The 27,556-nt window shown below is 37.1% G+C and overlaps 1 protein-coding gene across 5 annotated transcripts in view; it reads left to right on the top strand.

The window, feature by feature from the left end:
- LOC127569164 (striatin-3-like) overlaps nt 1-27,556 on the top strand; it is a 139,566-nt gene that overhangs the window by 75,055 nt on the left and 36,955 nt on the right. For 2 of the 5 annotated variants that reach the window (XM_052013563.1, XM_052013556.1), the window contains exons 6-10: nt 1,017-1,182; nt 1,736-1,871; nt 4,892-5,002; nt 13,242-13,382; nt 23,300-23,433. In XM_052013563.1, coding sequence (XP_051869523.1) covers nt 1,017-1,182; nt 1,736-1,871; nt 4,892-5,002; nt 13,242-13,382; nt 23,300-23,433 — 688 coding nt within the window. The remainder of the gene's footprint in view (nt 1-1,016; nt 1,183-1,735; nt 1,872-4,891; nt 5,003-13,241; nt 13,383-23,299; nt 23,434-27,556) is intronic. The other 3 variants (XM_052013577.1, XM_052013569.1, XM_052013587.1) reach the window with 3 other exon arrangements.

Here is a 27,556-nt window from a genome sequence, read left to right as displayed (position 1 = left end):
GGTGGGTGTGTTTGTGAGGGGGTTTAGCTCCTTATGTTTACACTTGGCTTGTTTGTGGTCCTGACACATGGACTCGAGGTTCTCAATACCAATCCAAAATGTTGTGGACCACAGATTCTCAGGAGTCAGTGGGAATATTGCACTTTTTTTTTAGAGACTTTGAGAACATTCATGAATCATTTCAATCTATATTGTGAATTGTCCCCACATATCCTCTTCCGATCCTTTTTCTTTTTTGATTTCTTTTATGTTTGCTTCCAGTCTTTTCTCATTCTTTCTCTTTGCTTTGCTTATATCCTTGTATCTTGTAAGCTATTTGGGGGTAGATAGAAAATTAAGAATTACAAAGAAGTGAAGGGTTGTAGAAAAGTGAGATGCTCATAGAAGAAGAATACATTGATTCTAAAACTGTTATTGGTTTAAATCTCTTCCTGACTTGTTCTCCTCCTCCCTACAAGTCGTTGAAATTCTGCTCCTTCATTTCTGACAATATAATTGCACTTTGCTCATGTGGTTGAGTCATGGTTAACATAAAGTTAGATTGCACAAACACTTGTATTTGGTGTAGATTTTATAAAACATTTTGAATATTAATCAAAGTGGAATTAAAGTAGTTGGATTGAAAATCTCTGAATCAAAAAGCTTAATGTCAGATTTTGCTCATATTCAAATTCAGATCTCATTTATTTCTCCTGTTTTACCAAGAACATGCTATTATGGAGAAGGTTAGTTTTGCAATTTATAGATTTGGTTTTTGAAAGGGCAAATTTAAAAAGAGAGGAAGGGGACAGCAGAAAAAAATAGCCACTTTTGATTTCTGCTATATCAAGTTTTTCAAGCTGCTGAAAGGGGGTTTAATTATATGTTGATAACGAGAGTAAAAGGTACAGTATTAAGAAATCTTAAAGAAAATGTTTTCTGCTCTAAGCATTTAATTTGTTTTATAAAATTGATTTCTGAATACCAACGCTCTCTTTGGATTTTGCTATTTTTTTTCTATACTCTTCAATATACAGGAATGCTGGAGATAAGCCGAGAGGTGGCTTAGCTGAGGCTGTTCTTGAAACATTTAATTTCTTAGAAAACACAGATGATGACAGTGATGATGATGAAGAAGAAGGTGAAATGGCAGAAGATATCACAGACAGCAAAGAAAAGCACAGAATAAACAAGAAACATAAAGTAAATATTCAGATCTATTGTGCTAATGTCTTTGAGGGACTTGTGCAACTTTGTAAAGAATATAAGTACATCATGTGAAACATTAAGCAGTAGTAAAACTTATTTTTGCTTTTCATCAACACTTGGTCAATATCCTGAAACTTAAAGTATTTTACTTAATAATGTTTTAAATTTTGTATTGAAATGTGAGATGATTACATTGCAATGTTGCTCAAAGGCCTAAACAAGTTGTTTTGTAGTTAATTGAGAGATATAACAAAATAGCAGTAATTAGTTATAGTGCTTTTGAACATTAGTTTGGTTACTTTCCTGTCTAAGAATTTTGGTTCTCAAATAGTACTCTAGTTCTCCATACTTAGATAAACATTTTTGCAACATGTTTCTTTGATTGAGATCTTGCAAGATGTTTTGAAAATTAAGTTTTTAATTTAAAAGAATATCAATGACATATGTAAAACCCTTGAATGGTATCAGCTAGCCACTTTAAATTGAGGAGCATGTGTCTGGATAAGATAACAGTGATTTTAAAATGATCAATATTTGGAACTTCTAGATCGGTAACGAGGGGCTAGCTACTGACTTGCCTGATGACACTGAAGAGGCTTTGAAAGAATTTGATTTCTTAGTAACAGCTGAAGATGGTGAAGGAGCTGGGGAAGCTAGAAGCTCTGGGGATGGAACAGAATGGGGTAAGAAAACCTATAGAGTTGCTGACAAATTGCATGTGCCAGGCCATTCCATTGCGTGTGATATGGTGTTTATTGGTGTTTATCTAAGTTTCAGTGAATCTTCTGACAACGTCACCAATGGTCTTACAAAAATAGATTTTCAGAATTTAGCATAATCCTGATGTGATTGAATTTATTAGCTGTGTCACAGATAGACAAACAGTTCCAGAGTTTTATTTCTTCACACTTCAACTTAATTAAACTAGGAAGAAATTGAGATTGTTATTGAAACAACCAGAGGGCTTAGCATTTGCACTTAAGCATTAATATTTTATATCCAAATATTCATCTGTTTCATGAAAGAATTTCCCTCCATCATAAGATCAGCAGTGTAGGTTCAGCTTCACTTCTAGTTCCTCAGGTAATGATGCATTTTGTACAATGTATATCACCATGTATATCCACAATCTAGACAAGATCGTAGTTTGGGTTGATAGGTGGCATATGGTGACATCTCCAAGTAGAGAGAGTCTAACCTTCTCCCCATGATATTCAATGCTACTACTGCATGTGATTCCCAACATCATCTGGGGAGGGAGTTTGGTCATTATTAGACTGGATCAGCCACATAACTATTGTGACTAAGTAGAGCAGATTAGAGGCTAGGACAATTGGATCACTTTCTAAACCTCCAAAGCACTTCTAACATCTACAAGGCACCACCATTCAGGAGTATGAAGGCATACTATCCGTAGGCTGAATCGGTGAAGTTGCAATAATACTGAAAAACTTAACACCATCCATTTGAAAGCAGTCTGCTTCATTGGCACTTATTTACTACTCAGTACGATTGCCCTTTACATCGTTGGCATACTTTGGCTGCAACATGTTCTACCTATAGAATGCAATTCAGCTATCCACTGAAGCTTCTTCAGCTGCTCTTTCTAAAACTGACTTCCATCACCTGGAAGGTCAGGTTCAGTAGGTGCAAGGAAGCAGAATCATGTCCAAATCCTCTTCCAAGTCTCGCACATTCCTGGCTTGGATCTATATTAGCTTTTCATCAACACTTGGTCAATATCCTGAAACTTAAAGAATTCCAGTATGGGAATGCTTTGAACATGTGGATCTCAACAGTTCAAAAGAAATTGCACAGCCCACCATTACCTTGAGGGTAACCCAGGAAATCTGCAGTGATTGCTAGTCTTACCTATGCATCCTATGATTAGTTTGTCTGATTAATCGATCATCAATAATCGATAAGATGCTGTAAGTAGTGGTGTATGCAGTCGTAAGAAGAAAAGTAAATTGCCAGCTGTTGGTGCTGCGAATTTGTCTAAAGCATGTGTTACTGCTGTGCCTTGACTTTGGAAGTTCATTTTGCCTTTTTTCTGTTGTGACTGTGTGATGGCCCACAACCCTATAACATATTACCTTTCTTAGAAGAGCTCTCCCTGCTATCCTGTTGTAAAAATTCACCTTCTACACAATATCTCTTGCAATAAAGTAATCAGCATAATTCTGAAAACAAAATGTTAGCATTTGAAGTTTTCAATTGTTTGCTGGAATTTTGCATAATTCAATTGATTGGGATAAATAATTTATAATCATGTTATGAAATTTAAGGAAAACCCCAGATTTTTTTTCCAGAAGTATTCTGTTTTATTCTCTTAAGCTCTATCACTTGTCCAATGAATAGTGAATCAAATTAGTTTGATTCTAAACCTCTCTCTTGATAAATGTATATCTGAAAATCTGTGAGTTGCAGGTGGTGATGAATTTGTGCTGTGTCTTAATAGTATCGTTAACTTTCAAAGCAAGATTTTAGACATTTTGCTTTCAGTTGTTTATTATTACAAAGTTCCAATTTCTTTAGATGAAATAGGAGGCAAAAAGAAATATTGGGTTCTAGGAGAAGTGAATGTTAGCTCTTTATCCAAAAAAACCTTTAAATTTCTCTCATAAGTTTTCTTAATTTTTAGCATTTATTCCTGTACTAGATTTTTCCCCCTTAATAGTTAAATAATCGTATGTCAGTAAGAAGCTGTTTAGATTGGGGACTTGACTGAATTGGGACATCTTCCTGGAGGACCATTAAAAAGATAAGAAGATAAAATTTAAGGGTAGCGATTATATAGATGGTTGAGCCAAAGCTGCCATTCAATAAGATTGTGGTTGAATGTGTACATCAACTTCAATTCCCACTCTCTCTTTTGCCTTGAACCACCAAAACCTCCATTAATTTTGCAAACGCTATTTTCCTTTCATAAGTTGTATGAAATCCTTGAATAGGTCCATAAAATGATCAAGAATTAACAACTTCACAGTCCCAAGAACTCTGAATCATTTTTTTTCCATCATTTATCCTCCATTTCCTTTGTTTCTCTAGTTACTAATATATTGTTATCTGGGTTCTAAACATTTTGTAGTTGGCCTCTTGTTGCTGATGTGGATTATCAATGTCAAGAACAGGCTATGACCACAAAGCAATTTCGTGCCATCAGTAAGCAACATAGTAAAAGGACAAAAAAAACAGAAGAAATACAATTCAAAAGATAATAAATTAATATAGTATAATGGTGAAACTAATCTATGGCTAATTATTCAATAAACAGACAATCCCTAGCATAATCAAATTAAAGAAGTCTATTACTGATCTTGGCACATGTTGATGCTTGCCTCTGAGTGAACTTGTTAGCAGGGTGAAGGGAGAACCATTCTTGTATGTTTGCTGTCCAATTTATTGCTTGTAAGGAAAGTAATAGCGAAAATGCTGGCTGTAATGGTGTTTTGCAATATTGGATACAATGGTTTGGAATTGCAATAACATTTTCACATTGTTCACATTGGCCATTAAGAATAGGGCCTATAACAAAATAATAATTTGCTTGCAAATGTTCTGTTATGAGTTAAAATTGTTGAAAAAATTGTGTAATTATTCTTTGGTTCTATTATAAGCCACTAATCCTCTTGAAATAGCAGCAATGATTGCTTGCGTTCCAATTGGCTGACATTTTTTTTTAATGATGTGCTGCATGTAGACAAAGATGACTTCTCACCATCTTCGGAGGTTTGGGCTGTAGACAAGGTACTAATAAGTAAACTGAAGGAACAGTACATGAAGGAGCGGAAGGGCAAGAAGGGGGTCAAGAGTAAGTGCAGATGATTCTTAACCATATAGTGCAACCTTTCTTATTGACATGAATCTGTTCTACCCTCATTTTTTTCATTAACTTCCTTTCTATTTGTTCATTTTTTTAAAATCTAAAACTAGAGATTAGGGGTGCAACAAACATTGGTTAGTGGGGTTTGAATTTGCAGTGTGGAAGTCATATAGGTTGCATCTCTGAGAATAGTTATATCTGCAGTTTAAACCTTCAGAATACAATGCTTGTTAAATTTTCTATTCTCTTGAAATTGTTTAGTTCATAAACTGACATTTCCTTTGTATCAGGCAGAACCAGTTGGTGAGATTGCTTTATTTTCAAAAATGTACATGTTTAATTGTTGATATAATTCTAAAGTGATATATTTGTACCTTATAAGCAAACTACTAAACGCTGTTTCAGAAAGTTCAAGAATGTTTGGAATGTTTGTTGAAAGCTAAAACAGTTGATTAAGAGATTATTAAATAGTGAAGATTCAAGATGCAGAACATCAAATTACTGATTCTGTCTTTAATGTAGTGATAGCAAGTGAAATATAAACTATTTTACCTTAGGATAAAGCTGAAATACTGCATATGCCACATCAGAACTAACATTGCATGTTAAACATTTTAAACTGCATGTGTGTCATCCAAAGAGAAGTGCACGCACACTGGTTTAGTCTTGCAAATATTTTTTTCAGATGGATGCATGTGTATGACTATAATTCTTTTATCAAAATAATTAAAGTGTCGGCTTTCTTAGAATAAAATCCTATAAGAAACATGGAAGATGCAGGGAGTGAACAATGTAGGATTTAGTAAGAGAGCCTCAAGCTTTTTAATTTTTGTTGATTGTGGTAATTGCAAAGAAAGATCCTTCATTATTTTCTGCAATGTTGACTGGAAATAGGATTATTGCATTTTTCACATGTAACTGGATTCTGGAATGGGACGACAGGGGTGGAGAGGGGAAGATGACACTAACTTTTAAGTTAAAGACAGTTTCATTTTCAGAATTAACATAGACTTAAAGCCATATAAGTCCATGAATGCAATATTACTCGATAATTTTTATCAAATGGAATATATAATTGAGATTGAAAAAACAATTTACATTTATGTCATTGGTGTTAAGGACACTGATGAAGAAAATATTTAAATTCTATATTATTGTTATGCAGTCCATGTTATCCTTAAATCCTATCTATATGCTTTATATATAACAAAAATACATGTGGGGAGGAGATTTTAAGCTGAAAATTTGAAAACAAGAAGAGTTCATGTTCCATATGTTTTAAAAATGCAGAATCAGTATCTGGACCTGCAAAGGGAATCACGAAGAGCTATCGCTGCAGTTGTTTAGTTATGTTCTGGCAACTTTAGTTCTCCGTGGAGAAATCTTCTGAATGAGGCTTGTGCTGCTATAAGTATCTAAGCACACATTTCAAGTACACAAATGCTAGGGATCATATACTAGTGGTTTACTTTGAGATCACAATGGAAGTGGACGAACATGAATTATTTCGTTGATAAGCACAAAATTTAATACAGTTGTGACAAAGGTGAAAGAAATTAAATTCCCAGGGAATTATGTATTAATTGTGGAGAAGCATAAGATTTTCTCTGACTCTAAACATGATCCTTTCTATCAGTTTTATAATCTTAGATAAATAGAATTCAAAGAAGGTGACCATTACCAATTAATTGCAACTGATAAAATAGGATATAATTGCACTAAACTCTTTAGTACTGTGCATCTGTCTTTTTCAGTCTTGGTTTTGTCACTGTAAGTACCATATGTGCCCATGATCTTTTTTCAATTTTCTGCTGTTCATGCTCAGGAAGATGTGCAGAATGGATCGGAGCAGAGATTTCTTTTTCATTATTGTGTTTTCTGGCCACAATTCCAGGCTTCACTATATAGTGAAATTAAAATTGCAGTTTAGCAGCAATATCAAATTTGTGTCATTCATGTGATGGCTTGGCACATTGGTACGACCACAATGCTAAATCTGTGATGTATCATTAGTGGAATGAAGAATGACAAATTCAACTTAGATAATTGCCATTCCATCAGTTTACACTCAATCATCAACAAACTGATGGTTCGAGATTTTGACCGTGCTGTCAAGCAGAACCTATCATTGTTAATTTTACCACTGTTGAGTTTGATTTTTACTAAAACTACTTGCTTCCCACATGTGGTCCAAACATGGATAAAAGAACTAAATTCTAGAGGTGAAGTGAGAATGACTGTTCTTGACATTAAGACAGCATTTCACTGAGAGTAGCGTCAAGGAGTCTTGTTAGAAATGAAGTCAATGGAAATTGAGGAGGATTCTCCTCGCTGGTTAGAATTGTGTCTCACACAAACGATGATGGTTGTGGTTGTTAATGATCAATCTTCATCGCCCCAGGGCATTACTGCAGGAGTTACAGGGTCACACCAATTTTTAGCTGGTTCGTTAATGACCTTCCATCATAAGGTCACACGTGAGGACGTCACTTGAGGATTGCACAATATTTAATTCTATTTGCTGATCCTCGGAGAATGAAGCAGTGTGTAATTGCATATATCAGGACTTCGCCAAAATATGGGGCATGATATGTGGCAAGTAATATTTGCCGTATAAAAATGCCAAGCAAAGACCATGTCCAGCAAGTCAGAGTTATTGAGTCTCCCACTATCAACATTCTTGTTGTCAGTATTGACCAGAAACTGGACTAGCCACCTAAATGTTTTGGCTACAAGAACAGCTCAGAGGCTGGGTATCCTACAACGAGTGATTTGCTTCATTCTGCAATCCATCGATAAAGACGAGTACATTGGAACATTCTCCACTTGCCGGAGTAAATGCAGCTCCAAGAACACCATAACATCCAAAGCAAAGCAGCCCAACTGTTTGGCATTCAGTCCACTGTTTTGAACATTCACTATCTCCACTACAGGCACTCTATGGCTACAGTGTGTACTGACTTCAAAATGCAATGCAGTTATTAGCCAAGGCTCCTCTTTAACCACCTCCTTCATCCCTAACCTTGACTGGCAAGAAGGAAAAGGGCATCTGATACATGGAATACCATTATCTACAGGTTCCCCTCAAAGTTTTGCACTTTCTTGACTTGGGAAAATATTACCATTCCTTCATCGTTGGGTCTAAATCCTTGAAATCCCAACCCAATAACAGAATGGGATGGACAATAAATTGGTATTGGTTTATTATTGTCACTTGTACCAAGGTACAGTGAAAAACTTGTCTTGCATACTGATTGTACAGGTCAATTCATTACACAGTGCAGTTACATTGAGTTAGTACAGAGTGCATTGATGTAGTACAGGTAAAAACAATAACAGTACAGAGTAGTGTCGCAGCTACAGAGGAAGTGCAGTGCAATAAGGTGCAAGGTCACAACAAGGTAGATCGTGAGGTCATAGTCCATATGATCGTATAAGGGAACTATTCAATAGTCGTATCACAGTGGGGTAGAAGCTGTCCCTAAGTCTGGTGGTACGTGCCCTCAGGCTCCTGTATCTTCTACCTGATAGAAGAGGAGAGAAGAGAGAATGACCCGGGTGGGTGGGGTCTTTGATTATGCTGGCTGCTTCACCAAGGCAGTGAGAGGTTAAGACAGAGTCCAGGGAGGGGAGGCTGGTGTCCTTGATGCACTGGGCTGTGTCCACAACTCTGCAGTTTCTTGCAGTCCTGGGCAGAGCAGTTGCCGTACCAAGCCGTGATGCATCCAGATAGGGTGCTTTCTATGGTGCATCGATAAAAGTTGGTGAGAGTCAAAGGTGACAAACCGAATTTCCTTAGCCTCCTGAGGAAGTAGAGGCACTGGTGAGCTTTCTTGACCGTGGCATCTACGTGATTTGACCAGGACAGGCTATTGGTGATGTTAACTCCCAGGAACTTGAAACTCTCAACCTTGCTTTCATATTCCAGGGATATCCTTGTCCAATTTCAGCACCGTTGATGGCCTTCTCAGTTACATCCTTATTCTGGAAATGAATCGCAAACAAGTATTTATTTCATGATTGTCAGATTTACAAGTGTTGTAAATTGAAACTTAATTGAAAGAGATTTTGAATTTGCAGAGGACAACAGATTGTAGCTAACCTTAGCTAATCCAGCTAATCTTAAAAAGTTCATCTGGGAAGGTAAGATGCAGTAATTCTTATTGATGCATAGCTACAAGGCAGTTGGAAACTCAATTCAGCATTATATATTGTCTTTAGGAAGAATTGGGGAATGGCATATTGACATGAGTAGCCATCATGTTTAAGAATGAAATTCCTTCAATGGTGAGTGGATAAGCAGAGAGGTAAGTAGGATGTGGACACTTAATGGATAGAATTTTAAAAAATACAAAAGGACTTGAGGACAATAGTGAGAGTTGCATATTGACCTCTGGTACAGCATCTGAGTCATAAACTACAAATGCAGAATTAGACAAATATGCAATATGTAGTTTTAATGGGTTGTTTTAACTCGCATAGTGATGTGGACAAGCAGATTACTTCTTGTCAGAAATTGTATTTCTACTGTGTTCAAGTTTTTTTTTGCAGCAGTTTGTCCTGGAAACAAGGGAGGGAAGCCATTTTAAACTTAGTAAGTGAGGAGAGCTAATTTTAGTTAACAGTATAACATTGCAATGATACTTTTAATAGTGATAAAAATTTTATATTGTGTTGAGAAGAGAGAAATGCTTGACTACATTGGTCATGATTTCTAAGTGTACAAGTGTGGAGGTTAAAATAAACTTGTTTTATCCATTGTGATTTCTGGCTATATTATTGATTTATTATTAGACTTTTGTGTGAACCGTGATGGTATGCATCAAAGTGTGACATTTATTTTGCCTGACTCTCTCAAGATAGAGGACCAGGTTATTAAGTATTTATAAAATAACAATTTTAGTTTTTAGCTCTGATGCCTTGCCTGAATGTGATTCAGATATGCAAATATTAGTTCAACATGTAGTTTTCAAATTAAGGTTCATTATACTGCCTTTGAAACATTAATGCAAAAATTCCTGTTAAGTACTTGTCATGTGTTGGTCATCAATTACAGTTCTTTTGTAGTAGTATGAGACTTGCATTGGATCAAACTCACCAGGGATAAGCAATTTAATATGGTGGATATTAAAACTAACTGAAGCATTAGTCCTTGGTATTACAAATATTGTTACTGTTTCAAGTCAAGACAGTTCCAAGGTCACTTCAACCATTGGGGCACCTTTTGATGTAATAAGTAACAAATAAGTTCTTTCATTCCTACTGTTCATGTAAAGTATTACTAATACATATTTAAAACTCCAGTTATTTATTTAAAATCCTTCCAAAAGAAAGGAACATAGACAAATGCATTCAGGTCATCATCCCTGTGAATCTTCTATGCAGTTGGCTATGAAGAGAACATGCACTGCTTTATGTTCCCAGATTGCAGTTAAAGACATTGGCATCCATGTCCTCTTCAGCACTTGCTGTTTGTGGGAGAATCTCTGACAGTGATAGTATAAGTTACTACTTTTGTGTTATTTAATGCATCTATGTACCACAAACCAATAATCAGCAAAAGTAGACATTAAATTTCAAATGAATACTGCTGTAAAAGAGATACATAGTTTTATGCTGTAAGTCTGAAATTGCTGATTTAGAAGTAATTTATTTTCAAGACAGCATCATGGTTAGCCAAGGTTGTTTAAGCTCAGTATTTGGATCTTGGACCATATGTGATAGTTTGGAAATGAAGTGCAATGATTACAATTAAGGATTAATAATTCAACATGTATAGGTCTCCAAGGACTTTTTTTCCCCCAGACTGTCATAATCTTAACTGTGTCATTTTGCTGAGATGAGTACATAGTCTGATGATTGCTGTGCAAGAAACAGGTTTTGTAACAATTTCGGGATATCATCAATTTGGCGAATTTCAAAGCTATATATTGGAATTGCAGCCTATCTACTTAAAACAACATTCTTCTGTTTTGGAATGTTTCCATAACAAATAGTTTTTAAAATCTATTTTGAAGATGTTGACTTTTGCTGAAATAAGCATTATTCTTACATGAGTTGTAATAGTGAGTGTCAACAGACTATTCTGTTCAAGATGGAACACAGGCATCCTGCTTATACCTGACATGCACATATTTACTTTGGATGGGGAGTTGGGGGATAATCATTGCATCCTGGAGCTTAAGCTAATTTTCCACTTTTCTCCTCACCCGGTCCTTCATTAGCTCAGTGTCTTGGACATCATTAGCAATCTTTCAACCACTGACCAGCTGAGGTCACTTGACTCCAGCAAAACCATTGGTTGAATGTGGAAATATCCTAATATTTTTGGTTTAAAATGTGCCAGGTGCCATTGGGATAATTTTAACAACAGTTAGTTCTATATTCATTTGCAGTTGTTTTGTGTAAAGTATTGTTTTGTAAGCAGTTTTGCATGGCTTTCTGTATCTTCAGTAGCAGAGAAAAGCAGTGAAGCTTCAAATCTCAGCGATTGGTGCTGTTCATTGGGTGATGGAAACATGGGTAGCATTCTTGTATGTTTCCCTCTTGGAAGTGAATATTGCTTCCTGTGATACATGGACTGGACATTTTTCATTTGTCAGATTAGATTGGATCTTGATGGCCAGCATGGACTCAGTAGGTTGAAAGGCTTGTTTCTGTGCTTGTGTGACTTTACTAAAATTGATATGGACTCTGTTTGGAAGCAAGCACTTAATGTTCAATAAAAAAGACCCCAAAGTGTGCTGGAATTATAGTCTGGCCATGTTCTTTTTTAAAAGAGAAGATGGAAAGTTGTAGAAGGCTTGCAAGTGTGTTTTAGTTGTAAGTTGGTGTTGGTATTAGATTTTACGTGCTTTTGAGAAGCTGTATCTGTGAAGAATGAATGCTACCTACTATATATGCGTTCCATCTCTTAACAGTTGATAAGATTCCACAGGATGACTCAAATGCTATCATTTAACTGATTGAGCAATTAAACTATCTATTTTTCGCCTTGTCTGGAATGTCTCTTCCCTTAAACCCCGTTCATGGATGTTTGTTTCATGATCCTTCTGGCAATGTCTTGTTCTTTTTCGACTGCCAATTTGTTTCACGCTAGAGTGAGGCTAGAAGCACCAATACTGAATATGGAAGAACAGTTGCTTGCTATGCATTTGCACACAATTATTTACTATGTTTTCTTTGGACTTTCTGCTGACCGTTTCTAAATAAGAAAATCTTTAGCACTTAAGTCCATTCCTCTGTTTTTGGTGATTGAACTCCTTCAGTCTATGTTTGGATCTTACTCCTCAGTTTCATATCCCTTAACTGACAGTGCTTTCTTGGAGTGTGAGGACTCCATTGGATATGTCAGATGGTCCCAGGAGCGATTTGAATCAAGAGCACTTCCACATCTTTTATCCACAAAGTTCTTTGGTGCATAAGTTCCTCTGGCCTTTGAAGATTCCTGTGGTGAAAGCTAATTCCATAAATGGATTAGAAGACATTACACTCAACCTCTGGATCATGAGGTAGTATGATACAAACCTAACGACATAGAAGACTTGCCACGGAGGATTGGAATTACCCTGGTGAGTAGTTGTTATCTGAGAAATATAATTTACTTGCTAGTGGTTGTTGCTCTTTCATTAAAAGAAAGGTTTCTAAAGTTTGCTTTGGTGAAATATCTAGGTAGGATAGGAAGAGGAAATGAAGACAAAGGGAAAGATTAATAGTAGCTTCATATTTTGCTCCTGTTTATGTACCCTGGAGTATTCTTTGTTGTCAGAAGATGTTAAATGAAATCATGATGGTAGAGGCTGATCATTTGTTGAATATTGTGACCCCAGAGTTGAAGTTCTAGTTGGTTGCACCCCTAGAGTAAAGTCTAAACCTTTTTTATCTTTGTTTTGTTCTCCATTCATGTTGTTCAAATGAATTGTTCCATGTTTTTTTTCCAAGCATAATCAATGAACTCTTATTCATATAATTCAACAGTAACATAATGACTTTCTTTTTTCAGTTTATTTGAAATTGTACATACTGAATTTCTATAATGTGATTACTGAGAAAATTGTTTAATGATGCCTGAAACATTATTTAGACTGGACTGCTTTTGCAAGAATTAGAGTGAATCTATGTTTAATTTGACCACCAGAACAAAGAGAGATGTAGTCATAGTACCTATTTTACACAAACAAGAATGTAAATATGTGACTGAACAGTTTGTGATGGCTTTCATTTACAGGGGTAAACAGGTCAAAACTTCAGGATATGATTGCAGATCTTAGAGATGATGAGCTGCCTCACATGCCATCTGGAACCATGATTCAGTCTAGACCAATCCCTTCCAGACTGGCTGATCATGACAGCTCAAGAGCAGAAGAAGGTATAATTAAAATTGTTACTGTATCTCCCTGTTCAGCCGTCAGTATTTTGTGTTGGTATCTTCTTCTCATCCCAACATAATTGTGTTGGCAAACATATCCATCAGTTCTAATCTGATACAGAAAAATAGATTTATTTTCATGTGAGAATCTGAAAAATAGGATGATTAACCACATCGGTTTCCTTCTCTGGTAAAACTATGTTTATTGCACTGACAGACATTGCTGTTTCCAACTAAATCATCAACCAAAATCATAAACTTAAATCATATAGTTCAAAGACTTTCTCAAATAGAAGTAGAATTTCTCCATTACATCCTGTTCTAATGTGGAGTGGAATCAATTGGTTTCACTTTATGAATCAAGAGGTCAGTGATAAAATCCTGGAAGAAATTGCTGTAATAGTAGAAGGAATTTTTGTCATCTGGATTATTGTTAAACTCTGTACATGAATATTTTTCAAGACTTCATTAATTTTTATTGTGACTTTACATTTTGAGTTTTATAATATGGATTTTGCATCTTAATCCATTATTTCAGATAATCCGTGTTGGAATATACTCAAGTGAGTGTTGGTGCAATACCATTGTGGTGCCCCCTTTAGCGAATACTTTGCATGCATTGATAGCACATGTAGAATTGTCAATTAAGTGAAATACTGAAAGGTAGCAGTCAGCTGTAAAACTGCCGCACTCTTCTCAAATGAAGGAAAGGAAAGTGAAGTGGGGGTGGAGGTGGTGGAATGAGAATTTATTAGGTTTTCACCATTACCTTTCCCCAACCCTTATCCATCCCTTTAATGAAGGCAAAAGTTTCTTATGGATTTAAGGAAGCTAATCAAGAAAATCTTTCAGGTTTGTCTGATCAATGGATTAAACCGCAATTAACATTCTCTTCTCCAGTTGGACATAGAGCCAAGGAAAACATTTGCTATCTGAAGTGAAATATACAATTTCATTACTTTTAAATTATAAACATTGTTTTAAAGGAAAACATGAAGCTGATTCCCATGCAATAGTAGTAATGACCATCTAATCTATTTCTTGAGGGTGTTGATTGAGGGATAAATATACAGGTCTACCCTAGTTAGGGAACATTCATTTAATGAAGGCACAGGAAGACTGCAGATGCTGGAAATCTGGAGCATCACACAAAACACCTCGTATTCTGTCTTGGTAGTCTCCAATCAATTTCCCAAATTTCTGGTAACTACTCCCCTCTGTTTCCACCCCCCCCCCCCCCACCACCACCACCACCACCCCTTGTTTTCTCTAATCCCTCTGGCCCCTTTACCCCCTCTTTCCCTTCCCCCACCCTCACGACTTGCCCATCTCCAGCACCTCCCTCCCTCTAGTTCCCCACCTCCTTCCCTTTTATTCCATGGTCCACTTCCTCTCCTATCAGATTCCAACTTCTTTAGCTCTTTGCCCCTTCCATGATTCACCTCCCAGCTTCTCATATCATTCCCATTTCCCCCCCTCCCCCACATACCTACCTTGCCCCTCTTACCTGGATTCACCTATCATCCGCCAGCTCATGCCCCCCCACTTTTATTCTAGCTTCTGCCCTCTTTCTTTCCAGTCCTGATGTAGGCTCTTGACCCAAAATGTCGACTGTTCATTTCCCTCCAGAGATGCTGCATGACCTGCTGAGTTCCTCCGGCATTTTTTTTATGTGTTGCTTCACTTAATGAAGGGGTTTATTTAATGTAATTTGTCACTTAACAAAGGCTTTAATTGCCACAACAAAGATTAGGGAACACATTTGGATGCTGTCTTTCAAACATAGGTCCATGAAAACCATTATGTTTAACAGTCTTTTTGATCGGGTTAATGGGACAGAGTCTCTTCTAGTTGCAATGTATTTAAAATTAAAAAAATACCAAGCTCCTGCACTCTTCCATCTGGCAACAATAGTCATTGGATGAATGACTTTTAAGGTTCAGCTTGTAAGCTTGATGTTTTGGTTTACTGCACTCTTAATGGGAGGAGATTAACCAGCTTCTGACTTATTTCCTTACCATCTGCAGCAACTGTACCTCTCACTATGAATTTTTGCACAATAATGGGTTTTTTTAGGAACTTGACTCTTTTGTTAATTGGGGAGATCTGTTCTGGAAGAACTCCCCATGCAAATCATGGAATCTTTTATTTCCACATGAGAGAGCAGACTACTAGATATTTTCATTCAAAAAAGCACCTCCAAAACATATTTACCAATCAGCCTATTATAAATCCATTTGCCCATCCAAGTATCGTTAGTAGCTCCTTGTGGACATAAAGTCATGGAGAGCACCAGCCATCAGCAATACCTCTATGCTAAATTGGATAGTTAGAAGTTAAAGCCAGAGAATCAATAAGACCCCCTGAGGCATTAATACTAAATTCATCCATAATTTGAAGCTGACACCATGGCTCATCATTTTCTTCCTTGATCATCACCATCAAATCGGAATGCAGGGATTGACCCTGTTTCAGTTATGAATGTAAAGAGACATGTTAGGAGCTGCATGCACCATACTGAACCTAAGCATTGAAAGCCGCTTGCTGTAAATGAGGCTAAGCATACCTGGATCAGATTGAAGTTATTTGTCCTGTCATAAATGTCAGTGGCTGATTAAACAATACCGGCAGGAGCTGACACTTGGAAAATCCCCATCCTCAAAGATTATGGTGTAACACATGAGATATTTGATGTCATGGAAGATCAGTATCCGATGACAACAACTGAGCAGCTTGGTAAGGTGGAGACAAAAGAGATTTTGCAGATGCTGGGATCTGGAACAATACACACAAAATGCTGGAGGAACTCAGCAGGTCAGGCAGTATTTATGGAGGGAAATAAACAGTCAACGTTACGGCCCAAGGAGCCAGAATAAGAAGGTGGGGGGGGAGGGGGAGGGGGAGGAGCAGACACAGGCAGGCGATAGGTGAGTTCAGGTGATAGGTGAGTCCAGGTGAGGGGGGGAAGGTGTAATAAGCTGAGAGGTGATAGATAGAAGAGGCAAAGGGCTGAAGAAGAAGGAATCCGGTAGGAGAGGGCAGTGGACCATGGAATAAAGGATGGAGGAGAGGAGATGGGCCGGTCATCAAGGCAGGGGAAGGGAGCCACAGGAATAAGGGAAGACAAGGGGGGGAAGCAAAAGAAGGGGTGGGGTTACCAGAAGTTAGAGAAATCAATGTTGAGGCCATCAGGTTGGAGATGTAACACATAGTGCAAATGACAGATCTGAAGAGTTTGAAACCATTTTCAGACAGAAGTGGTTCTTGCATGATCCACCCTAGTCTCTTAATGTATCCACTATAAACAAACCACAAGGACTGTTGTGGTTCAAGAAAGTAGCTCACCATCACTTTTGCAAGGGCAATTATGTATAATTCCTTAAGTGAATTAAAAATAATCATTCAAATCATGCAGTGGGAATTGAGTCATCAGTTTCTCAAATATGAGAGTTGTACTGTCATGACTTAAAATGTAATAGTTTTATGAGTTTTTATTCAAATTTTCTTACCATAGAAATTTTAATAATGCTAATTAAGTAGCCATACAGCTTCCAATAAATTATAATATAGAGAATATAGAAAGAAAATTATTAGTTTATGGACAAATATTCTAGGACTGGCTTTTAAATATGCTCACGTGCTTTAGCCATTGTTTGTGATCTGGTCTTATGAGCTGTCTGATTTTTAGGTGTATTCTTTTTGCAAAGAAATAATGATATTAATTTTCCAGGTAGCTGTTTAATTAGATTTCCACCATATGTTTTGCTTCTTCTATTTCTGAAAGAGCTCTCTTAACTCAATCATGCATGCATTAAGATTATGCAGTACTTTCATTAGGACTTTCATAAGTACTTCCATTAGTACTGCATTATTTTATAAAATACTGCATAATCTTAACACATGCATGATTGAGACACAATCTTTGCGTCTCATTCACGCAAAATTTTTCACTATGATAGATTTGAGAGAATCTAGTATATGTCTCATGGGACTTAATTCTAAAGCATCACAGCCTTTGTAAGCTTTAGTAATGTTGTTGTTGGAAGTTGTCTTAAGGAATGTATTCTTCTGGTCGATTGCACACTAGAAGCTGAACTGAGGAAAACTGATTGCATTGTGGACATAATTTTAGTTTGTCTAGTACTTAAATAAAATTTTACTGATCCTGAAAATTGATTAAATTGTCATAATATTACAAAACTGAATAATGTGGAAATCAACCTACACAAAATACGTGAAATAAGGAAAATTAATTGGCGTTTCTATACCAATTTAATGTTTCATATCATTTAATGGCCCTTGCTTCAAAACTTAGTCACTCTTGCCATATAGGCCGATCAGAAACCAGATTTTTCTGTAATTAAATTGCGATTTCCTTGTTGATGCTACGTTTGCAAGACTTGTCTTAAGGTTTGTGATTCACAGTCATTAGGAATTTTAAAGTGTAATACTCAAAATTGTAAGACCATTAATGGTGTCTAAAGCAGGTTCATTTGTTCAGTTGACTATTTCTGCATACTTATGTATCTCTGTCAGTGCTTTATTCAAGTTGCAATTCAGGTACATATTTATAATTTTTAACATATCTTAAATTTTACCTATAAAGGTTAATTCTTGTGTTAAGTAATATGGTTCTGCATAGATTTCTGGAATATCAATCAACACTAGTCACATTTAATTTTCATTTTGCAATTCCTCTTCCAATTTTTCCATTTTCTTTTCAATTTTCTCTTCTCATGTTGAGATCTGTTTCTATTGGCATTGGCAAAATATCAAGTATCTGACCCAAGTGGTCATTGCTTTGTGTATTTGCAGATGTTGTAACTTTTGGATGTCCTTATGAAAACCAAATTTCCTCTGGGTCAGTATCATTGATTGCTCCCATGAGTAGACCTTGCATCAGTTTGGATTAATATTTCTCAACTAGTCATGCTAATATGTTGCACAGGAAGCATAACAATAAAGCATCTTGTGTGCATTGAAGACTGTAACCTTGCTTGTGTATTTGTCCTAGGTTCTGGAAGATGGACTGAAACTGCAATAAGTTGAGGGTAATTGAAAGCCAAGAAACTAACTAATTTTATATTTTAAAGGACTGAATGGAATACAGTTATTATAATTCAGTGTGATTATTGTTCCATGTAAAAAGAAGAATAAAAGGAAACTCAGCCCTTCACATGGTCTAACTTCACATTGTAACTTACAGTTTGCAGAATTGTTTATACTTTTTAAAAGAGAGATTTCTTCTTTTGTTTTCACTCTAGGTTTCTTGTTCCAATTTGACAGAAAACTAAAATGACTCAGCAATAGAAATAAAATGACTCAGCAAATAGGATTAGTTTATTGAACTCAATAAGCTGGTGCTCTACTTGGCATGGGTCATTAGACTAAACTGAATGATGCCACTCTAACATTGTATGTGTGAATGAACAACCTCAAGCTGATATTATAGCATGATACACCATTCAATCAATTCAACATCATTCATTTAGATAACTTTATTAGCTGAGACATAAGAACAAAGAAATTGGCCGAGAACTGTAAAACACTAGTTAGCCAATACCTAGAGCATTCTGCACAGTTGTAGTCACAATGTTACAGATGGATTAATTATATTGGAGAAAAAGCAGAAGAGATTTTGAAGAATGTTGCCTGGACTGAAGTACTTTTGCCGTAAGGAATGTTTGATTGATGTTGTTTTCTTCTGAACAGAAGAGGCTGAGGGGAGATTTAATTGTATGTAAAGTTATGTGGCATCAAAAAGTAAGGAATAAAGAGGACCTATTAAGAGGTCACTAGTAAGAGGGAATAGATTTAAGGTTATTGATTGGATGAGAAGAGAGTTGAGATATCTGTTGAAAAGATGATGCTATGATCACCCTGAAGGGGCACCAGAGACAGAAAACCTCATCGCCTTTTGACAAGTATGTTGCTTTGCTTTTGAAGTTCTAAAACTTACAAGACTGCATACCAGAGCTAGAATGTTGGATTAGGCTGAATAGCTCTTTTTTAGCCACTAAAACAAGATGGGCCAATTGGCCTTCTGTGCTATAAATTTCTATGCTTCTATGAACAACCATTTTGTCTAATTTCAATTATTGTACCTACTTCCAGTTAATGTCCCAGATGTTTTCTGAGGTATCTTGCATGTTTTGTCAATTTAATCCCTTGTCTGTTATTGTTACACATTATGTAATAGCAATTGTTTCATATAATAACTTTTTTCTTGAATAAATATTCAAAAAATTTGAAAAATGTGAGTATTTGTCTACAAGGACTTGATGGGATTCTTGTCAATTGCTGTGATTTAATTTCCAGTAGGCATCATTGGAAGATAATTAAATAAAAGGTATCTAATTAGAAGAATTCCCAGTCATTTTTCCTGAGTCTTAATTGCTTGTATAGCTGAAATCCACATAGGTCAGGAACCAACCTTGAAATCTTGTAGTTCTGCAAGTTAATGTGGCATACAAGAATTGCCTTAACTTTCAAGAATCATTAAAGGTTTCACGAAAGAGCATCAAGCATTTCTGGGAGGAGACGAATTGTATTGCTGCATCTTTTTAAGTTGCCACTCTGTAAAGATTTTACAGCTGTCTTTCATATGCTTGAACAGAGCAACTCCTTTTTGCATTCTAGACTTGAGTTACTGGGACTGATTGAATTTTGATTATCTGCTCTACTAAATTGAAAAGGAACAAACAGTATGTACATAATGAAACATTTACTAAGTTTGCATGTGTTTGGAAATTCTATTCGAATCTATCTCAGGGCTCTTGTTGATTTTTTGAGCAAACTTTCTATCAACATGAACCTGATGCATGATTCTGGCTGTTAAGCTTTAAGCATATTGATTGAGCTTTGAAGGGACTGTTGCTAAATCAAAACCTAGGCAAAAGTTAATAATTCTTGTTAGATCATAATTCTGAATTATCCTCCAAACCTAGCCATCCTTTGAATTTAACAAATAGGTTTTGCCCAATGTGCTGGGCAACTCCCACCATAATACTTGCAGTAGAGGCAAGAAGTGAATGAAATGTACATCCTGATAATTATACTCTATCCGTGCCTAGAATATAAACCTCACAATGCATCGGCCTTGCTATCACTGATGGTGAAAAACAGTACTTTTGGTCAGTTTTTGATTTTGATGTAGAATGGAAAATGAGTGGGCATAGCACTCAGATCTAAATATAATGTTAAGATTTTTCCCTAGGGGACATGAATAGAGTCAGTGGACTACAAAATGGTTGTATTTCATAGTCCAGGTTCTACTTGTAGTATGTAGCCTTGAAGCTATAAGTATGTTGCTTTTAACGGGAAAATTTTTACAAAGGACGCAGAAAAAATTGATTAGAATTGCTTCAAGGACAATGGATTTCATTTGCAAGGTAAGACTGGAAAAGAATGGAGTTGTCTTCCTTGGAGCAAAGGAAGTTCAGAGGAGGTTTGATAGAGGTGTATAAGATCATGATTGGTTTAGATAGGTTAGATAGAAAGAAGTTGTTCCCATGAGTGGATGGTTCCAAGTCCAGGAGGTGCAGATTTAAGCCAATGGACAAAACATACAGTGAGGAAGACTGTTTGATGAGGAGAGTGGTTATGTCCTGGAGCATGCTGCTTTTTAGGTTGGTGGAAACTGACAATCATGGCTTTCAAAAGACAATGGATAGGCATTTGAGGGAAAATAATTTGTACAGCGAATGGGCAAGAGGGGAGGAATGGAACTGAAATATACTACAAACAGCTAACACAGACTCGATGAACTGAATGGCCTCCTCCTATGCCACAACTGAATGCCGCAACAATTCACTAATTTTATTCTATGATTCTGTTTACTAAATAATAAAATCAGACTGATCAGTTTGTTGCTGGATTTTGTAAGGTTATCTGAACCAAATTATTTTAATCCATGTGGAAATCATTTAAGATATGTAGTAAAAAATCTTTGTGACGTTCAAAGCACCATATTCTCCTGGGTAAATTGGCAAAATTAATAAAGCAGTTTATCAGTGGAATATTGGACTGTGGTGATGCATGATACAATTTGTTATTTAGAGTTAATGACAGAAATGATGCACTATACTGTATATCCCATTAAGTGATTGTTTGAATATGCTAAAATTGTTTTCCAAACATGTGAAACCTGTATAATCACGGAGACTGCTTCCAGACCACATTTTACTTCTGAATTTGATAATCTATTACCTTTGCACATGTATCCACATATTTAATAAAAAAAAGTATTTCTCTGATTTGCAAGTGTAAATCTCCCCAATGTTTTGTACAGTAATTGATTGTAATTGAAAATGAATTTAAAATATTTTGTATTGTTGGCAAAGTAATGTCTCTGTATGGATTAGGGAACACAGAATATTTGGGAAAGAAATCTGAGCAAGAATTTGTTGTAGAGCAACAGAAGAGTTGAAACATTTTCTTTGCATGATTGAGTTAATCCCATATCTTTGTATAAACAATGCATATAATACTTAAGAGTTAAGAATGCCCATATTATTTACTCGATCTAGCTCCTCCAGTTAGGATGTTTCCTGACTGATGACTTGCTTCATAGCTGGTATTTGGAACGTGCATGAAAATGATCTTGGCTTATTTGTCTTTTGATTTATTTTACTTTGTTTCCTCCTGTCAGATGGAGCGTGTATTTTCTGCTAAGAACTTCTTTTCCTTGCTCTCTATTGCGCTTATCTACTTTAGTCCACAGACAACATAGCTGCAATAACTATGAAGAAATGGTGAAACTCAGACATTCACATTGGTAGATACTATACTGTGTCATGGCTGTTTAGTGTAATAGATTATTTGCAAAACTACAGAGCATGGTTACATTTAATATTTATTCAGTTGTGTCAAAGAGAGAAGTAGATAACCTGCCAGTACTTAAGGCAAGGAAATTCCTGATGACTAAACTTTCCCCATTTGCGTTTGAGAATATTTTTTCACAGTAGATTACCAGTGTTCCTTCACTCAGTTGATTTTAAGCATTACCCACAGTCATGGCACGTGTTGAATGATTGGTTTTTCGGAGTAAATATGTTTGCTGCATGCAAGGTCTGCTTGAGTATTACTGTTTCATTGAAAATTTTGGGCTATATTGCCTTTTCATAATTTCACATTTGACTTCTTCTCTCAGTGGTAATCTTGCCTTGTTTTCTGGTTTTTCTTTAGAATTTTCTTTTTCATTTCTCTCCATTGGCTTTATTGTTTGAGTTAAATGAAAAAAATTACGTAAGGAATGACTATTCAAGAATAATAATCATAAGGAAAGGGAGCAAAATCCTTGGAACCAGAAACATCCTTGAGTGTAATAAATGTGTTCTTTGGGAAGCAAGGGAGAATGCTCAAGTCTAGATGAGCTGTTTAAAAATAAAAACACCAAGGAGAAAAACGCATTGTTTGAATGATGCTTTTTGTGCTTTACCATCTGGTATATAATAATGTGCAAGTAGAATACAACTTTATGTAGTATTTGCTGCCCAAATTAGTTCCTCCCAGCAGTATCTGAATTTTTGGAGTATTTTTGATGTAACTACTACCTTTTGTGGATTTTTTTTTTACAATTTTTCTTTTCTTGTTTCCCCTCTCCAAGATAAGAATAGGCTAGCATACTCTATAAACTTGGCTCTGGTATGTGTGCTAGATTGATCAATGTGTCTTCTGTTGAATCTTGTGACATGTCTGGACTTTGCATGGCAAGATTAAAATTAATGATAGTTTGCAGGTACTTTACAGAGGCAGCTTGTTTGATCATTGAGAAATTAGAGTGGATAAAGTAGACCAGTTTGAAATAAAATACGTATTATAAGGGAAATGTATAAAAAATTCCACGCATGTTCTGTAATACATTTACTTTTCTAATTTACTTATTTGACAGGAAATGTTTTTTTTCCCCCAAACAGCTGAGCCACTAACATTTCCATCTGGAACTGGGAAATCATTTATTATGGGTCCAGATGATGTGCTGGAAAGTGTTTTGGGCCTTGGTGACCTTGCAGACTTGACAGTAGCAAATGATGCAGACTTCAGTTATGATGTAAGTATATTGACTGAAGTTATTCTAAAGTAAGTTCGAAATTTTTTGCAGTTGAACGAAATGAGTGTTTTGGAGCAAAAAAATGAAGGAAGTCTATTTCCAGATTGATAGAAAAAGCATTATTATACATGTGTAGTCCAATTTTGACAGTCAGTGGTAATGTAACAATGCTTGCCACTGTTCTTGAAAGCTACTTAAAAGATTTGGCAGCATTGTGGTGTGGACATTTTCCTATTTTGACTTTTTCCCATTGTCATTTCAAAGGGATTCCTGGAACTCAGCAATGGCAAGGTCACTAAACTGTCTTATCACAGTCATACAGAAAATCTCTCACAGAGCAAACAAGGAAAATAAAAAATGTTTGATTTTAAATACTTTGAAGAGTGCATAATGAAGATTGAAGTGACATGCAAAATTAAGCAGCTGAAATGTTAAATGTTTTGCAAGCTACTTTAAAATCCATTGTATTTTGAAATATCTTTGAATTAAGTTTATTCTGCATACCTAAAGTTTGAATTTTAGGGTCAGATAGTTGTTATGCAGTAATTGTGGCAGATTTGCAATTTTAAACATTTAATAAGATAAGATGAGATATCTTTATTAATCACATGTACATTGAAACACACAGTGAAATGCATCTCTGGGGGCAGCCCGCAAGTGTTGCCACGCTTCTGGCGCCAACATAGCATGCCCTCAACTTCCTAACCCGTATGTCTTTGGAATGTGGGAGGAAACCAGAGCACCCGGAGGAAACCCATGCAGTCACGGGGAGAACATACAAACTCTTTGCTTAACTCTTGTGCAACTACCCATATGGCAACACATATGAATGAGGACTGGGAGCAGGGCACTTGCTTGTATGCCTGTTTTGACATCAATTACAATCATCTGCCGATCTGATTGTAACCCCTTCTCTGCATCTCTGTCTACCCCCTTGTCAAGGACGTACCTGTCTCTGCTTTAAACTTGTTGTTCCAAACCCAACTACAAACAGAGATGCATTTGCTTCAGTGTACATAGCAAGCGTGTCTAAGGCAGGTGTTGGCAAGTTTTTCTTATTTCATTCTGCACTGCTTCTGTATTGGGAGAATACCACCACCAGATTCCAAGTTAGGGCCATGTGAAAATCTACATTTGTAATATTTTTCATGCCAGGATACTTTTCACTTATTAACCCTACATATCAGGTTGCAAAGGCTTTTTTGAGGAATATTCTATGACCAGTACACATGCCACTGCTGTTATGGAGTAATAGAACGATGCAGCACGGAAACAAGCCTTTCAGCCCACCAAATCCGCACTCTGAGCCATCTTTACACTTATCGTACATTAATCCCTACTTTTTATTTTCCCATCATTCTGATCAACTCCTCAAATTCTACCTCTCGCTAACACATTGGGAGCAGTTTACAGCAGCCAATTAACTTATCAACTGGTGTGTCTTTGGGATATGGGAGGAAACTGGGGCACCCAGAGGAAACTCACACAGTCATGGAGAATGTTCAAATTCCACACAGACAGTACCCAATGTCAGGATTGAAGCCAAGGGTCTAGCACTGTGAGGCATTGGCTCTACTAACTGCATCACTGTGTTTGAAGAGTTTTGGAAGTTAAGGCTTTGTTTCCTCCTTATTTATCTTCTGATCACTTTGGGTTTAGAATGTATTTTTTTGGAATTCTTCAGCTTTTATTTGCCAGATTAAATATTGCATATAAATTAATGAAAATGAATGGAGATGGTAAGTGAAGAACATTTCATTCAAAGGCTCCAAAGCATCTCTGTTTCAGTCATGGAGCCATAAAGCATGGAAACAGGCCCTTCGGCCCAACTTGTCAATGTCGACTGTGTTGCCCAGTGAGCTAGTCCCTTCTACCCATGTTTGGCCCATAGCCCTCTAAACCTCTCCTTCTCTCCTATCCATGTACTTAGCTAGATGGCTAGTGGGTGGCACGGTAATGTAGTGGTTAGTGTAACACTATTACAGTGCCAGCGACCCGGGTTCAATTCCCGTCGCTGTCTGTAAGGAGTTTGTACGTTCTCCCTATGTGTCTGCATGAGTTTCCTTCGGGTGCTCCAGTTTCCTCCCACATTCCAAAGACGTACAGGTTAAGAGCTGTGGGCATGCTATGTTGGCCCAGGAAGTGTGGTGACACTTGCGGGGTGCCCCCAGCAAATTCTCAGTAACGTAAAAAGATGCGTTTCACTGTGTATTTCGATGTACATGTGACTAATAAATAAATATCTTATCTTTTAAATGTTGCTAACGTGCCCGCCTCAACCACTATTTCTGGCAGCTCATTCCAAGTACTCACTACGGTTTGCATGAAGAAGCTGCCCCTGACGTCCCTTTTAAATCTCTCGCCTCTGATCTCAAACTGATGTCCTCTTGTTCTTAGCATCCCCTCCCTGGGAAAAGACAATGTGCTTTCATGCTGTCTATGCCCCTCATGACCTTATATATCTCTATCAGGTCACCCCTCAATCTCTTACATTCCAGGGAATAAAGTCCTAGTCTATAGAACCTCTCCTTGTAACTCAGGCCCCAAGTCCAGGCAATGTCCTGGTAAATCTTTTCTGCACTCTTTCTGGTTTAAAGCATCTTTCCTATGGGTGACTAAAACTGTACATAATACTCCAAGTGCAGCCACACCAACGTCTTGTATAACTGCAACATAACTTCTCAACTCCTATACTCAGTGCCCGGACTGATGAAGACCAGCATGCCAAACGTCTTCTTCACCACCCTATCTACTTGTGAAGCCACTTTCAGCGAACTATGCACTTGCACTCCTTGTTCCCTCTGTTCCATAACACTCTCCAGGGCCCCACTGTATAAGTCCTACCCTGGTCTGAGCTCCCAAAATGCAGTACCTCACATTTATCTGGATTGAAAGCCATTTGCCAATCCTCAGCCCACATGCCTAGCTGATCAAGATCCCCTTATAATTTTTCAAAACCTTCTACACTGCCTACAGCACCACCTATTTTACCACAAACTTACTAACCATGCCTTAAACATTCACATCCAAATTGTTTATATAAATTATAAGCAACAAAGGCTCCAGCATCGACCCCTGTGGCACACCAACTAGACACAGGCCTCCAGTCTGAGACAACCCTCGACCATCACCCACTGCTTCCTACCACTGAGCCAATTATGAATCTAATCGACTATCTCCCCCTGGATCCCATGTGATCTAACCTTCCAGACTGGCCTGCCATGAGGGACCCTGTCAAAGGCCTTGCTAAGGTCCATATAGACAGTATCCACTGCCCTGCCCTACCCTCCTCTACCATCTTGGTTAGCTCCTCGAAGAACTCCAAGAAATTTGTCAAGCACGACTTCCCATGCAAAAAGCCATGCTGACTGCCCCAAATCAGACCCTGTCTCTCCAAATATTGGTAGATCCTGTCCCTCAGAATCCCTCCAGCAATTTAACCACCACTGATGTCAGACTCACTGGCTTGTAGTTTCCTAGCTTGATTTTGCTACCCTTTTTAAATAATGGTACCACATTAGCCACTCTCCAGTCCTCCCGGAAGTTCACCTGTGCCCAGAGATGAAGCAAAAATCTCTGCAAGGGCATCCACAATTTCTTCTCTAGCTTCCCACAAGGTCTGAGAATGCACCAGGTCAGGCCCTGGGGATTTATCCACCTTAATGAACTTTTAAGGCCTCCAGAATCTCCTCCCTCCTAATTCATATGTGGTCCAAGACATCACTCATTTCCACCATTTCCTTAGCTTCCATCTTCTTCTCCACAGTAAAAACTGAAGAGCAATATTCATTAAAAATCTCTCCCATTTCCTTTAATTCCACACACAGACAACCATGCTGATCTTTAAGGAGACCTATTCTCTCCCTAGCCACCCTTTTACTCTTAGTATACCTATAGAATACCTTGGGATTTTGACTCACCTTGCTTGCCAGATCCTCCTTTTGCCTTCCTAACTTATCTCTTAAGTACACTCCTATACTTCTTGTAGTCATAAAGAGATTCACTAGTTCCCACTTCCTTATGCGCAGTGTATGCCTCCCTCTTTTTCTTAACCAGAGGCTCAATATGTCTTGTAAACCAGGGTCCCTGAAACTTGCCAGCCTTGCCCTTCACCCTAATGGAA

Source organism: Pristis pectinata, chromosome 1, assembly GCF_009764475.1.
Source record: "Pristis pectinata isolate sPriPec2 chromosome 1, sPriPec2.1.pri, whole genome shotgun sequence".
Lineage (NCBI taxonomy): Eukaryota > Metazoa > Chordata > Chondrichthyes > Rhinopristiformes > Pristidae > Pristis > Pristis pectinata.
Note: the sequence above shows the minus strand (reverse complement) of the source record. Positions and strands in the feature narration are given on the sequence as shown.